General features: G+C 56.8%; 6 protein-coding genes across 6 annotated transcripts; 3 read left to right on the top strand and 3 right to left on the bottom strand.

Annotated features, from left to right (window-relative positions):
* Window positions 1–1,462: 1,462 nt before the first annotated feature.
* BDY17DRAFT_247565 (histone deacetylase domain-containing protein) lies at window positions 1,463–5,080 on the top strand (the record flags this gene model as incomplete). Its single annotated transcript, XM_033730833.1, has 3 exons — window positions 1,463–4,025; window positions 4,068–4,949; window positions 5,034–5,080. The coding sequence occupies 3 exons, from the start codon at window positions 1,463–1,465 to the stop codon at window positions 5,078–5,080; spliced, it is 3,492 nt and encodes a 1,163-aa protein (XP_033591762.1).
* A 126-nt stretch (window positions 5,081–5,206) lies between these two features.
* BDY17DRAFT_98364 (uncharacterized protein) lies at window positions 5,207–8,584 on the bottom strand. The gene is made up of 2 exons (XM_033738904.1): window positions 7,727–8,584; window positions 5,207–7,674 (listed from the first exon to the last, which is right to left on the bottom strand). Exons 1-2 carry the CDS (start codon window positions 8,317–8,319, stop codon window positions 5,334–5,336), a joined length of 2,934 nt encoding a protein of 977 aa, XP_033591763.1. The 5' UTR covers window positions 8,320–8,584; the 3' UTR covers window positions 5,207–5,333.
* Window positions 8,585–8,904: 320 nt separating this feature from the next.
* On the top strand, window positions 8,905–9,612 carry BDY17DRAFT_308640 (maleylacetoacetate isomerase maia; the record flags this gene model as incomplete). The annotated part of the gene is made up of 1 exon (XM_033735237.1): window positions 8,905–9,612. One exon carries the CDS (start codon window positions 8,905–8,907, stop codon window positions 9,610–9,612), a length of 708 nt encoding a protein of 235 aa, XP_033591764.1.
* Window positions 9,613–9,665: 53 nt separating this feature from the next.
* Window positions 9,666–11,410, bottom strand: BDY17DRAFT_293099 (uncharacterized protein). Its single transcript, XM_033732939.1, has 4 exons — window positions 10,821–11,410; window positions 10,757–10,769; window positions 10,656–10,694; window positions 9,666–10,604 (listed from the first exon to the last, which is right to left on the bottom strand). The coding sequence occupies exons 1-4, from the start codon at window positions 11,165–11,167 to the stop codon at window positions 10,053–10,055; spliced, it is 951 nt and encodes a 316-aa protein (XP_033591765.1). The 5' UTR covers window positions 11,168–11,410; the 3' UTR covers window positions 9,666–10,052.
* Window positions 11,411–12,815, top strand: BDY17DRAFT_293104 (uncharacterized protein). The gene is made up of 2 exons (XM_033732940.1): window positions 11,411–11,706; window positions 11,773–12,815. Exons 1-2 carry the CDS (start codon window positions 11,619–11,621, stop codon window positions 12,495–12,497), a joined length of 813 nt encoding a protein of 270 aa, XP_033591766.1. The 5' UTR covers window positions 11,411–11,618; the 3' UTR covers window positions 12,498–12,815.
* BDY17DRAFT_293106 (uncharacterized protein) lies at window positions 12,816–14,453 on the bottom strand. Its single transcript, XM_033732941.1, has 3 exons — window positions 14,095–14,453; window positions 13,448–14,035; window positions 12,816–13,391 (listed from the first exon to the last, which is right to left on the bottom strand). The coding sequence occupies exons 1-3, from the start codon at window positions 14,111–14,113 to the stop codon at window positions 12,850–12,852; spliced, it is 1,149 nt and encodes a 382-aa protein (XP_033591767.1). The 5' UTR covers window positions 14,114–14,453; the 3' UTR covers window positions 12,816–12,849.
* Window positions 14,454–14,457: the final 4 nt, after the last annotated feature.

Below are 14,457 nucleotides of genomic sequence, written 5' to 3' on the forward strand. Positions count from 1 at the left end.
TTCCGAGATGCTTTAATGCAGATGGAGAGGGAGGCTGCACAAGTTCGCGAGGATAGGCTGGAACAGATGAGGCAGTTGAACGAGAACGCATTCGACGAGGAGAGTCAGAGGCGAATCGAGGAGATGATCCGCCAGGAGTCGGTGCAGGAGAACCTCCAATTCGCCTACGAGCACAGTCCAGAGGGTAAGCAAGACGGGCAGCATTGCGGAGATTCCATCGCTGACATCCCCTTCCAGTCTTCGGCCGTGTGACCATGTTGTACATCCCCGTCCAAGTCAACAAGCACCCTATCAAGGCGTTTGTGGATTCTGGCGCGCAGACGACAATCATGTCCCCATCGTGCGCAGAGGCCTGTGGCATCATGCGCCTGATTGACCGACGGTACTCTGGCGTGGCGAAGGGTGTGGGTACTGCCCAGATCCTCGGACGCGTTCATGCGGCACCCATCCAGATCGGCAGAGACACCATGACCTGCTCCTTCACCGTCATGGAAGGCAAAGACGTCGACCTGCTGCTCGGCCTGGACATGTTGAGACGATTCCAAGCCGTCCTCGATCTGAAACGCAACAAGCTGGTCTTTGGCGACGGCAACGAGGTCGAGTTTCTAGGCGAAGCCGACATTCCCAAGTACCTCGAGGATGCTATGGAGAGTGAGCCCACAGTTGCCGGCCCCGGCGGAACCGAGGTGGGAACGCAGTCCGGCTCGGTCAAACCCGCGGGCACTTCAGCAGCCGCGACCGCGTCGTCTAGCACTGCTGGGCCCTTCCGTGGTCAGGGACATACCCTCAGTGCACCATCCAACACCAACTCCAAAGCGCCTGTGGTAAGCCCGCCGGCGAACACATCGTCTTCAGTTCCCTTGCGCAGTGCGGCGGCAGCGCCTCCGCCTCAGAACACTTCTTACCCCCAAGAGTCCATCGATCAGTTGGTCAGCCTGGGATTCTCCAACAGCGAAGCTATTGCGGCATTGAATGCTTGCGACGGCAATGTCGAGTATGCTGCATCTTTGCTCTTCCCCGGGTGAAGAAGAAGCCAGAAGAAGCCAGCATGACCTTATCGCCTGCCAACTGGTGCGTTGCATCAGGCATGCATCGGGACGGGAGTGATGTCGAGGAATGCAGTGGGCATCATTAAGCCTTACATTACGTAGCACTCTTCCTCCACGATGAATTGAAATGATTGATGCGCTTGGTTGGATCCTCTTGCATCCCGCTCTCCCTTTACCAATCGTTCAAGTCAAGTGAAGTGTGATATCTCACGGTTGAAGCAAGCTCGTTGGCCGAGTTGGCCAGTGCTGCAAGGTCGCGCCCTTAGCGCGTGTCTGCCCACCTTCCCAATTTGTTTGTCGTGTTTGCCCCCACGTCACTTTGCAGATCAAATAACTTTGGACCTTTTGGAAACGACTACGACAAACCGCACAAGGAAATGTGAGATTCGCCAGCACAAACACTCCTGTCGCAGATGGAGACGCACCTGGGTCACGGCGGGCCGCCGTCGCTGACTCTCGAACCCATACAACCACCAGCAACAAGCGAAACGAATGGAGCAGCGAACACCGTGTCAACAAACGCTACGAGCAGTCCTCTCGCCTCTGTGCCGCCCACTCCCAATCCCCATGGGAGTACATCACACCGCACCGCTCAACCTTCCACGTCACCGCTACCACAAAGATCACCAAAAGCCGTTCGAAGAGCGTCCAGCGGCATGAGTCTCGACGACCGCCCTTCCTCGTCCCCCGCAGCCCTACGACACAAAAGCTCAAGAACATCACTAGGCGCACACACTGAAGATGGCGAGCGAAGACCAACACCCAAGCGATCGATCTCGAATCTAATATCTGGCCTTCGCGAGGCGCAGGCGAGGATGGAGTCGATTGAAGAGCCGCTGGCGCTGACGGCGCCTCAGATTGCCGCGGACCATTTTACGAGGGAATTGCTGGGGCACAGTCAAGATGGAGCAGCGGAGTCGGAGACGATGGTCATCATACATGACGCTTGCTATGGACATCGCTTCTCAAGGCTGAAAACGACCAAGTCGCATCTCTCGATGATTGTCGAAAGGCCGGAACGCATTCATGCGAGTGTGCTTGGAGCTTCGGCTGCTTATGTACGGCTTGGTGGGCATCATATTGGAGGAACGAATGCGCCTCACCCTAATATCAGGACTCCTGGTGCGCCGGCGTTCAAGATTCGGCGTACCACTCGCGCCCTGGATGTTACGTCTTCGTATGTCACGAATGTGCATGGAACGGCATGGATGACGGAGCTCCGAGATCTTTGTAATCTTGCTGGGGAGAGGCTGGCGGCCGGTGTGAAGGAGCTCACTCGAACTCCCTCGCCCACTCAACCCGAAAAGCCTGAGTTTCACGCGGGTGATTTGTACTTGTCGGCGGAATCGCTGAACGCTTTCCAAGGTGCCCTGGGCGGAGTTGCGGATGCTGTTGATGCAGTCTTCGTGCCGGGAGCGCAGACCAAACGAGCCTTTGTCGCCGTCAGACCGCCTGGACATCACTGCTCCGCAAACTACCCTAGCGGCTTCTGCTGGCTCAACAATGTCCACGTGGGTATCGAATACGCCGCACAACTACACGGCTTGACGCATGCGGCAATTTTGGACTTCGACTTACACCACGGCGACGGCAGCCAGGCGATCACCTGGGAGCGGAACAGCAAGAACAACGCAAAGCGCCTAAACGCCAAACCGAATAGCAAGCTCAAGCTCGGGCCGGATATTGGCTACTACAGCCTGCACGACATCAACAGCTACCCCTGCGAAATGGGAGACGATGAGAAGGTGCAGGCCGCCAGTCTTTGCATCGACAACGCCCACGGTCAGAGTATTTGGAATGTACATCTGCAGCCGTGGAAGACGGAGAAGGAGTTCTGGGAGTTGTACGAGACGAAGTATCGCGTCCTGCTGCAGAAAGCCCGGAGCTTCTTGCAACATCATACTTCTCGCTTGAAGGAAGATGGCAGGGTAATGCCCAAAGCAGCACTGTTCATTTCGGCTGGATTCGACGCAAGTGAATGGGAAGGCGCGGGCATGCAGCGGCACAAAGTCAATGTCCCCACCGAGTTCTACGCTCGATTCACCAGAGATGTGGTCGATCTTGCTCAAGAAGCGGACCTCGCCTGCGATGGACGTGTCATCAGTGTACTGGAAGGCGGATACAGTGATCGGGCGCTGTGCAGTGGAGTGCTCAGCCATCTATCCGGCCTATGCGCGACACCCGTCGATTCGTTGAAGACGGAATCCTCCACCGCGGACAGTCTGGATCAGATGATGAATGGCCTCGGTCTCAACGGGAGAGCTGGGCCAGTCACCCCCTTTCGCTACAACAAAGCCTGGTGGTCTCCAGCAAATCTCACCGCGCTGGAGATGAGAATCAACCCGCCGCCGCCTCCGCAAATGAAGAAGACGCGTGTTGGACAACAACCGACATACGCTACACCAACAGAGTCTTTCGCTTACAAGGTCGTGGACGCAGATAAGTTCGCGCGTTCAATTTCCGGGACCATGCGAGAAGTGCCGCAGCCCGCTCGACTACCTACTCCCCCTCTTCCTGAAGTGGACTGGATCATTGCCACGCAGGAGCTGTCGAAATTCCTTATCCCCACAGATCGACAAACGAAGAGCTGCACAGCAGAAGAACTCGCCGGTCCCAAAATCAAACGAGACCCGGGGAATGCAATCCCACCAGCAGCCGTCGCCGACGCAATGCAACCTAGGCAACTGCGACATCGCAAGAGCAAGCTCCCTCTCTATCCGGAGAGCACGCACAGCGACGAAACGGAGAGCGTGAGAAGTGTGAGTCAAAGCAGCAGCAGGCGGCAGACGATCAGCGAGCTGCCCTCGTCTTCTGCCATTCCGGAACCCACGACTGGACGACGCGCAAGCAGACGTCTTAGCGCAGGGAGCGCGCTTAGTGCTCTCACGAGCCTGGACACCGCGGATGCACCGCCCGTTCCGCCTTTGCCTCCGCAAGCCCCCGAACCTTTAGCATTTCGCCCCCTACCGCTCGAACGTCACGCAAGCCAAATATACGTCCCAGGCGAGGGAATGAGAGCAGCCGGAGGGGCGACGCTCCCTGTCAAGAAAACCCGCGCACCAACCAAGAAGGAACCCGCTTCCAGCGCGCCAGGCACACCAAGACGCGCTACCAAAGCCGCACCTGCGACTCCTGCGCCTGCTCATGCTCCTCCCCCCGTCCCAGCCGCAGCCGCCAGCGGCGAGCTCGACGCTTTGACAGCCGGCATGAAGAAGGTCACGCTCAAAGTCGGCACGCGCGAGGAGCACGATCGCAAGCAGAAGGAGCGAGTCGATGCGGAGAGGAGGGCGCGCGCGCTCAAGGCTGCGGAGACGCGGAGGGTGAATGCTGCTGCTAAGAAGGCGGCGAAGGAAAGTGCTGTTTCGAGTCCTGTGGTTGGAAGTCAGCAGGCTCCGATACGCTCGGTTGGCATGGCTGATGGGAGTGCGATACCATCGTTTGTCTCAACGGTTCCGGCGCATGATGCTGCTATCCTGCCCGCGCCGGCGTGGTCGGGATTAGCATCACTCGCTAACACCTCCGAGCCTGCGGGCAGTAACGTCGACACTTCCACCCCTGTGAACGGCATCACGAGCAACAACTGGGGAACCTCGAACCGCACCCTACCACCCACAGCTGCCATCTCAACCTCCCAACAACCGCCCATCAACCCCCCCTCAAACGACCAAACTCCCACGCAAGAAATCCCAACCCCACTCTTCCACACTCCCGCCCCTCCTTCCCTCGCACAAGAGACCCAAGTGCGAACTCCGGCCCCCGCAACACAACCAACCCTCCACCCCAGCACCTCCCGACCACCCCCTCGCTCACCAGAAGGTACTCCGCTGCCGGTGTGGAGTAGCACAGGCATGATTCCCTTCGCTGCTGCGCCGTCTAATGTAACATCGGCCGCGGATTCTGGTCCGGCGACCGCGAATACGCTGCATGATGCTGCACAGGCTAAATCAAATGCGATGGCCCTACCTCGGGCTGCTTCGAGTTCAGAGGGGAGAAGTATTTGGGATGTGCCTGAGACGCCTCGGCGGTTGTGAGGCGGTATTCTAAATCCGATGGTGACGGCTGTGATTCTAGGAAGCATGCAAGGGGTATCGGTGTGATGTGGGAGGTGCGAAGGAGGGCATTGGATAGAGATACTCTGATACAGATCACACGTACGCGACGGCCTTCCTTTCCATCGTTACTTGCTTCGCCTAACGCCTACTCATGCTCCTAACGCCTGCGGAAAACACTTATCTCAGGTGCCTTGACCTGAACCCCACGCTCAAGTCACTCCTGAAACTCCATCTAACTCCCCTTCCACCCGCCATCCACCTGCTGTACCCCACTATCAAACACAATCCTCGGCCCCATCTTCCCCTTCCCATTCCCCACCCCACTCCCCAACCTCTCCCCCATCCCCACAACACCACCACCAGCAACAACCGGCCCCACCGTCCTCCTCCTCCCATGCAAAGGACAAATCGCCACCCCACCACCCCTGTGCTTCGGACTCAGCGGACAAAGCGGACTATTGGGCAAATGATCCGGGACGTCGAGTTCGAAAGTCCCGAGCATGAGCGCCTCGTCGTCGGTGGAGGAGTATTCCCCCCGACCGCCAGTGGAGGAGGTGTCGCGGATGTATTGGCGGACGCGGTTGAGCTTATTCCGCCGCGTGTCGCCTAGGCGTTGGGAGAAGGGGGTTTGGGAGAAGTTTGTGACTGTGAGGGGGTCGTTCGTCTTTGGATGTTGCTGGGCGGTTTCTTTGTCGTTGGATTGTTTGCGCTTTAGTGAAGGAACCGAGAGTCTGGGGAGGAGGTGCTGGACGGATTTTACTTGAAGGAGTTTTCTGAGTCGATGTGCCTGGGGGTGGTGAGTTGTTTCGTCTGAGGTCGCGACGCCGGGTTCAGGAGGGATGCTTCGCATGTCGAAAAAGAAGCCTTTGAAGCCGCCTGCATTGGCGCTTGAGAGTTCTGGGGCTTGAGGAGGAGTATTCACTCGTTTCATCTCGGTTGGTAGAAAGCTGGGCGCACTCGGGACACTGATCTGGATGGTTGATAGCCTTCTTTTCGCTTGCAAGCTGCGGCTAGGAGGGCCGATCATGTCCTGTTCAACAGGGGCAAAGTTAACCACCTTCGAATTGCCGGGGCGTGCGACCTTGTCAACATCCATAAAGTTCACTTCGCGTGTCAGCTTTGGCCGAATCGAATCTTGAGGTGCCGTCAAGGGAGATAGTGGAGTTTGCTCTCGAACGTGGCCTGACGGCTGTTTGCTCTCCCCGACCAGGAATTCCCAATGAGTCGACAGTGGGGTCGACGTCAGAGGCCACTTGAATGTAGGAGGTCCGAGGTGATCGAGAGGAGTAGCGTTTGAGCGAGACGATGTTGACGATCTTCGTTTGGGTCCGCGAGTCGGCAGATATTGAGTGACTGCGGAAGCAGTGGGTGTCATTGACAACACTGATCTTTTGTTCAAAGTCAATTTGCCACCCTCGCCATCTGACTCTTCCTGGATGCTGTCGATGTGAGGCGATCTGAAGACGTTGAAGAGGCTACTCCGTTTGTGAACCATCTTCAAACGCGTCGTTCGGTCTTCTATCGCATTCGATGCCGGTGGGAAGTACCCGGGAATCTCAGGCATCTGGGTTTGGCCCGGAGGGTGCTCAGTTTGTTGCGGCTTCTGTCTTTCATCGTGCGGCTTTGTGGGGATCATATCAGGGCCAAAGGTTTGGAAGTGATGATGTCCATGGCTCAAAGGGCGATCCATGGGCGAGATCGGCTCTTTCTCAGGTGCTGCGCGAAGCTCCTCACTGCTCACGTGTTCGAAGTCTCTCACAGTCCTATGACGGGATGGAAGCCTCAGTCTCATCACGGTCGGTGGCAAAGAAGAGTCTCGGCCTGCGGTTTTGAGGTCAGGACTAGAGACAGTAGGGACTGCCTGCGAGCCCGGAGTGCGCGGGTGGGAGTCCGTATCAGGTCCACCGGGCCGGGCTTTGCTGGAACTAGATCTCAGCCTCAGGCTTGATATAGATTCAGATTGGCGTAATTGGGTCCGTCCTCGTGTGGTAGCATCTGGGGCTTTGGGGCGGGGACCAGGCAAGCGAGCTGACAGCGGCGGCGGGGTCTGAGGGAGTACTTTGATAGTCGCACTTTCTTCGACGATTTTGGGTATGTAATAGGAGGGTGAGTGAAGGGGTAGAGGCGCTTGCCCCACTGGCGGTGCTTTCGTTCGGTGCTGCAATGGTCGATTCTTCTTCTTGAGCAACGTACGGTCGCCTCTGCGGTCGCGTACAAAGTATGCAAAACTGCTTGCATTTGAGTCGGATGACGATGAGAGGGATGGCGAAGGGCTCGGGGTGCGTGGAGGTGGGCCAAAGGAACGAGGAAAGGGGAAGCAACCGATCGAGGCAGGAGAACGTGAGAAAGAAGGACGGCCAGTCGACCCAGGGGAACGGGAGATGGATAATCGTCCGGCTGAGTCTGTTGAACGAGGCGAGGAGTGGTTGGTACTCGGGGTGAAACGGGAAAAGGATATGCGACCGATTGAGCCTGGGGTGCGAGGGAAAGAAGGGCGATTGATTGAGCCAGGAGTCCGAGGAAAAGGGGCGTAGTGGGACAAGCCGGGGGAAGTCGGGGTGTCGGAATTGAAACTGAGAGAAGCGGTCAGTGGAAGATGGTCAAAGTGCATTCGATCATACTTACGCTGAAAAATAGTCTTGGGCTGCGTTCTTAGGGATTGACAGGCTTTCGCTCATGCTCTCAGCGGTAGTCGCACCATCAGTCTCCCGATTGGGCTCTAAAAGGTGGGCATCGGTTTCAACACGTCCTCCTACGAACTGTGATGATACCGGCGCGGGGGAGCGTGGCGACGTTGCCGATCGCGGTCGAGCAGCTGATCGTAGCGGTAGCGGGAGCGGTGCTTGTGCGACTCCGCGGGCATCGGAATATCTTCCAGATCGTCTTCGCGGAATCGGCGGCCGCGAGTATCGTGGGTGTCGCGAGGCATGTGGGCCGAGTGGCGACGGCGATGGGGAGGGTGGGAGGTCTGGGGAGGGGAGTGGGAGCGACGTCTCGCCGGTCTCGCCATGGCGTCCATCTCTTCGATGCGGCTCGCTCGGCGGTCCAGCGCCTCGATCTCGCGCTTCTTCCTCGCCCGCTCTTTGCTGCTGTAGTTCTTGAAGCACATCATCGGGAACATGCTGCACACTCCCACCGTCAGGAGCGAGACTATTAGGAAGGCGCCCCGATAGTGACTGGAGTCCTTGTTGAGGTCGTGATAGAAACCCATGGCTCATTCCTCTTGCTCAGGTCGGTTGTCTCGTAGCTCGCATAGGATGATAGGAGGTTTCCGACCACGGATGAATGATGGGCGGGGGGGATTTGTGTAGAAGTCTGGCAGCTGGATGTGAAGAAAGCGTCAGCGTACGATCCTGCTTCAAGTGAGCGTTGAGCGTCGGCGAGTCCGAGAGGGGAACGTGGATCTCAGGGTGGTGCGGATGTGGACAAGAGGTGGCTCAGTCGTGTTGGAAGGGAAGGGTTCATGGTGAAGGGCGGGAAAGATCTATCTTGCGTCCAAATTTGGTTGCCGGGAGGAAAAGTCAGTGTTGTGCCAAGTCATGCGCATGAAACGGCAGTCACGTTGCACAGGAAGTCGCGTTCCGAATAAGGAAGGCACGATGGACCTCAAGCCTGGCTTGCACGTGACTGACAGCCGAAAGGCTTCGAAGGCCTGAAAAGCGGGTCGCTGTGCGCCCTGCACCTGCCGAAATCATCAGCTTGCCCTCAAGTGAATGTCTAGCCGCACATTTAAATACCTCCATCTCTCCACACGAGGCCACGTCGTCCCCCACCTGATTTTGTAGATTGACCATGAGGTGAACATGTCCAACCACACTACATCGACCCAAAACGCTGGTGGCCCGGAATTTCTCCTCCACACTTACTACCGCTCCTCCTGCTCCGGCCGGCTGCGAATCGCCCTAGAATTCAAACAGCTTTCTGTCGAATTGGCTTACATTCACCTGTTCAAAGGCGAACAGCACTCAGAGGAACACAAGACGCTCAATCCTTCTGGCTCGGTTCCAGTGTTGACACATCTGGTGGGCGAGAATCCAAGCTTCCCAATCACCCAGTCTGTCGCCGCTCTGGAGTATCTCGAAGAAATATATCCAACGCAGCACCCACTCTTACCACCCTCAACCCAGCCGCTGGAACGAGCAAAAGTCCGAACGCTAGTCAACATCATCACAAACGACGTGCAGCCCATCACCAACCGCCGCATCACGACAGCCGTCAAAGAACTAGGCGTAGATCCGGTGCAATGGAGCAAGCAGTACATGACGCGCGGCCTTGAAGCGTACGAGAGGATAGCGGAGAAGACGGCGGGACGGTACAGTGTAGGAGACAGCGTGACGATGGCGGACGTGTGTCTCATCCCGGCGGTGTGGACGGCGGACAAGCACGAGGTCGAGCTGAAGAAGCTGCCAACGGTCATGCGGGTGTATCGTGCGCTTAGCGAGTTGGAGGCTGTGAAGAGGGCGCATTGGAGTGTGCAAAAGGATGCGCCTGCTGATTTGGAATGGCTGTGAGGGTCTAATTAGCTTGAGCATGCGGGACTAGGAACGATTCATTGCATCGGCACCACTGGAATGGACGTTTCCGGCTCAACACCTCCCTAATTGCCGCTGAAATAATTCTTGTAAGCCGAGCAAAGCTTCCCCGTCGTCCAAACACCTCTTAAGTTCAAGGTGTGATCGATGTCTTCCAACGGGTTGCCCTCCACCAACGTCAAATCCGCCCGCAAGCCCTCTTGGATTCGTCCACGATCCGGAAAATTGAATCTTCTCGCCGTGACGGATGTAGCAGACCGAAGGGCTTCCGCGGGCGTGAAGCCACACTCGTTCACGAAAAGCGATAGCTCTTGGTGAAGTGAGAGTCCCCAGGCCGTGCCTATGGCGGGACCTGCGGCATCCGTACCGCTGGATGATATGTCAGCTCGATGGCGGAGGAAGTGCGGAATCAGAGCAACTCACCAGACAATATCAATTCCAGCATTCTTCAATTGCCTCACGGTCTCGAAAGAATGCTCGACCCGGAACTTGGAGGCAAAGCTCATGCACTGGCACAATCGGTGCCTCTCTTCCTCACCAATAAGATGCTGCACCCTGGGATCGTGAGCAAACTTCTCCTGAAGCTCCTTCCCCTCGGTCGTAGCACTAGCCAACGTTGCCAAGGTAGGATTACAATGTGCGTTGTACCGCTTGTACGCAGCGAGAAGCTCCTCAGTCGGCGGCTGATCGACAAAAGTGTGCGCCATGCCATCAACGCCCGCCCCGAGAATCTCGAGAGTATCGGAGAGGGCGAGGGAGTGCGCGACGACGCGGAGGCCGGCTTTGTGGGCTTCGTCGATGATGGCTTTCTGCAGCTCGAGCGAGGGCTTGTTGAACTCGGTGCCCATGATGGCTCCGGATTCGTGCATGAGCTTGATGTAGTCGACGTTTTCCTTGAGGCGGTCTTGGACGTAGCGTCTGCCATCTTCGGGCGTGACGAGTTTGGGCCATGTTGCTACTTCGGTGAGGGTCTGGAGCGGCAATCAATCCGAATGCTCTCTTGAAGGGAAGGGGTAATATACTTCTTCACTCTTGTCATGCATCATAACAATCGGCACTGGCTGTTTCATCATGAGGTCTCATTAGCGCTTGACCACCCGTCGGCTGAGGGGCGCACACTGACCCAGCCCATATCACTGCCGCCATCATTAGTATTCGCATAAGAATATACAATCAGTCTAGCTCACATGGTCGCCGCAAAACTCGTAGTCTTCAAATCCGCGCAATCTCCCCCTTCAACTTGCCGGCGCAGCTTCTCAACATTATGATACTCATTGTGCATATCGCAGACGGTCGTGACCCCGAATCTCAACGACTGCGGTAGGGCCACTGGACTGCCGCCGTTGGCATGAATATGGGCATCGATGAGGCCGGGCAGAAGGGTGTGGCCGGGTCTTGAGAAAGTTGGGCCCTCGAATGCGATCGGGGATGATGAGACTTGGGCAATTTTGCCGTCCTTTACCAGGACACTGCCATGTTCGATGGTATTGTCCCCGTCGAAGATCCGGACGTCTTTGATGAGGAAAGCAGACATGGCTCAGGCTGAGAGTCGGCGGTGAGATACAAAAGTTGGTCCAGAGGAATACAATGCCACGCGAGTAGACCAAGGTGTGCTCAAGTCAGATTGTCGTCCACCCAACGGCATCTTTATAGACTTTGGAGTCGTAGAGTATGTGAAGTTGAGCTGCTTGAGCTGCGTAAGCCGATCGCAGACCCTCGAGCGTTGGCCGTTTTCGGGTCAAGGACCAACGCCCGACTCCGGTACTTGGTAAGCATACTACATTGCCCACCTTGCGCGTGAAAGCGGTCTCGATGACGGCGCGGTGATATCTCGAAACTCCGGATGAGCAAGGTGCATGTGGTTGTAAGGAGTCAGCGCGTGTCGACGCTATCAACTGATTACAATGAAAGCCGATTGATTGGACAACCTCACGTTCGTCACGGTCGACTCATTCCGGACCTCACCTCAATCAAACTCCAGCATCATGGCATCTAAATTGCCCTACAAAATCGACACGCACGTCCACATGCTCCCTCCAGCATACCGACAAGCATGCATCGACAATGGCCACGGTCAGACATCTCATGCCCTCATCCGTATCAACCCTTGACCATTGCATTAACCAGCAGTCTCCACAGCCAACCCCGATGGCATGCCTTACCTCCCCGAATGGGACCCGGAAACGCATCTGGCACTAATGGACGACCTTAACATCCAAAAAGCCATCCTCTCCGTCTCATCCCCCGGCACGCATCTCGTCGCCGGCAACGACGCCCTCGCAGCAAAAGTTACCCGCGAAGCAAACAGCTACGCCGCCGCCCTGAAAAAGCGCCTGCCCGAACGCTTCGGCTACTTCGCCTCTCTCCCCATCCCAGCAGTAGACGTCTGTCTCCGCGAAATCGAGCAAGCATCGCAAGAAGGCTGCGACGGCTTCGTGATGCTAACAAACGGGCACGGCATCTACGTCGGCGATCCCAGCCTGGACGCCATCTTCGACGAACTGAATCGTCGGCACGCAACGGTGTTTTTCCACCCTAGCACGCCGAGGTGTCCCTGCTCGCCAGCCGATGCAGCAGCGGGGCAGACACCGGTTAACGCCACGCCGTTCGCGGGCTATTATCCGAATCCGATGATGGAGTTTCTGTTCGATACGGCGAGGGCGATGACGAATTTATTCTTGAGCGGGACGGTCAGGCGGTGTCCCGATATTCAGTTCATCTTCTCGCATTGTGGGGGTGCATTTCCGGGTTTGTTGTCGCGGGTGACGATCTATGCGAGTCTGGTACCTGTGCCGTGGACGGGGGTGTCGGAGGAGGAGGCGCGGGAGGCGATGAAGAAGCAGGTTTGGTTTGATCTTGCGTGAGTCGGGGATTGTTGTCTTCGGAGCTTAGCATCTGGGAGCTGATGATGCTGCAGTGGTTTGCCTTTTCCCGGCCAAATACAGGGTTTGTTGGCTGCGGGTGGGCAGCGAGATAAGCTGCTATTTGGGAGGTGAGCAGATTATCTAACACACCATCTTCGCTGCATGTTAAGCTGACATGTACAGTGACTATCCCTTCACCCGGGAGGAACCAGCGCGATTGGCTGCCAGACTAGTGGACAACGGCGTGCAGGAGGTCTTCATAGCGGATGAGATCGAGGACATTTACAACCGCAATGCTCAGCGGCTACTCAGCTACCCAAAGATACGGTAGTATTTATCACTCCCTCCACCCTCAATACAGTCCTTCAACGAGCGCCTTGACCTGGTCATACAAATCCCCACTCTCACTGCCCGACGCCAACTTCGTAATCTGATGCACCTGGTCCTTCCCGACCTTCTGCTCAGTCAAAGTAGTCTTCAAATCCAATCGCTTCACCAAATCCAAAATCGCATCCCCCACGGCCTTTGCATCCTTAACATCGTCGCCACTAGCCGTGACGCCAACCTGCGGTGCCATGCGCGCAATCTGCGCCGCGTCGTCCTTCGACCTGTCGGCCTTGAGCTTCACCACGTGCCCGAGCGTCAAGCAGGACGTGATGCCGTGCGGGATGCCGTAAGGGGAGCCGAGAGCGTAACCAAGGGCGTGAGAGAGGCCGAGGCCGCCTTTGACGTTGAGGGCGATGAAGCCGAGGGAGGCAAAGGCGGCGAGTTGGAGGCGCGTGATGAGTTGCTCGTCTTTAGGGTTGGCCTTGTATTTGGGAAGGGTGTTGTACAGTTGGCCGGCGGCGTACAGAGCCAGTGCCTTGCAGGGCATTTCGGTGGAGGTGGGGTGGTCTGCGTGATGATTAGTCGACTGCAGCTTCATGCGTAGATGGCGAGGTTGGACTTACACATCAGCTCCATTGCATGATCCATTGATCTCATAGCGGTGCTCATCATGAGCCATGGCGGCGTTTCCAGCATGAACTTGGAGTCGTAGAGGACGACATGCGTCACCAACTCCGGATGGGCAACGCCAGTCTTGAGTCCACTCTCATCCGTGTATCCGGCAATCATGGTGCACTCGGCGGCGGAGAGGGTAGTCGGGATGGTGATGTGGAACAAATACTTGCCCGACTTCTCATTCAAACGATGCGAGATCGCCTTGGCTGAGTCGATCGGACTGCCTCCACCAATGGAGATGATGGTGTCGATATTCTGATCCTTCTTCACCAACTCCGTCGCCTCATCCAACTGCTTGATGGGCGCATGCTGGCCAATCTTGGAGTAGGTGGCGGCATGCCTCGAGCCCAGCAGCTCTTCCACCTGCTTGATCAGGGATGTCTTGTTCGCGAGAGAGGAGCCGGTGATGATGAAGGCCTTGGACTTGTCGCCGGGGAGACATTCGAGGAGGTGCTTTTGCACGCTGCCAGAGCCGTAGTGGAGGCGATTAATGTGCGTCGGCTTCCAGAGGCCGGCCAGCGGGTTTTGTGTGGACTCTACTTTTTTGCTCGATTGCCAGCGCTTTTGGGAGGGAAGTTGGAGCGCGGCTACTGACCTATGGATGCCGTGCTCATGATGGCGGTTGGAGAGGGTGTTCGATGGGGGAAGGGAGGTGGTGATGGCTCTCGATTGGTGCGGTGTCCGAGTGGATGGTGTAAGCGTACAATGCTTGGAAATCAAAGCAACAGAACCTGACCGGGAGAGGCGTAGGGACATCTTATGGGGAGATAAGAGTGAAGTTCGCATTGACACATCCCGAGTCATTATTCCGCAGGTATGTCGTCACTCCATCAACAACCCCACCGAGGTCGGGGTGCTGAAGTAAGCATTTGAGAGGGTCCACGTCCGGCACTTTCAATTGGCTCACATCGACAGCAACCTCATGTGGGGCAGCTGAGGTGAATATTGCTGGAGATGC

Source organism: Neohortaea acidophila (genome assembly GCF_010093505.1).
Source record: "Neohortaea acidophila strain CBS 113389 unplaced genomic scaffold BDY17scaffold_3, whole genome shotgun sequence".
Taxonomy (NCBI): Eukaryota; Fungi; Ascomycota; class Dothideomycetes; order Mycosphaerellales; family Teratosphaeriaceae; genus Neohortaea; species Neohortaea acidophila.

Excerpts from the sequence above, each read along its gene's own strand:
- BDY17DRAFT_98364 (XM_033738904.1), bottom strand. The coding sequence starts at position 8,319 with ATGAGCCATGGGTTTCTATCACGACCTCAACAAGGACTCCAGTCACTA. Across the intron at positions 7,675-7,726 it reads GCCCAAGACTATTTTTCAGC|TTTCAATTCCGACACCCCGA; the intron begins GTAAGTATGATC and ends CGCTTCTCTCAG.
- BDY17DRAFT_293099 (XM_033732939.1), bottom strand. The coding sequence starts at position 11,167 with ATGTCTGCTTTCCTCATCAAAGACGTCCGGATCTTCGACGGGGACAAT. Across the intron at positions 10,605-10,655 it reads TGCATGACAAGAGTGAAGAA|ACCCTCACCGAAGTAGCAAC; the intron begins GTATATTACCCC and ends TTGCCGCTCCAG.
- BDY17DRAFT_293106 (XM_033732941.1), bottom strand. Across the intron at positions 13,392-13,447 it reads TCATGCAATGGAGCTGATGT|ACCACCCCACCTCCACCGAA; the intron begins GTAAGTCCAACC and ends ATCATCACGCAG.
- BDY17DRAFT_293104 (XM_033732940.1), top strand. The coding sequence starts at position 11,619 with ATGGCATCTAAATTGCCCTACAAAATCGACACGCACGTCCACATGCTC. Across the intron at positions 11,707-11,772 it reads ATGCATCGACAATGGCCACG|CCAACCCCGATGGCATGCCT; the intron begins GTCAGACATCTC and ends CAGTCTCCACAG.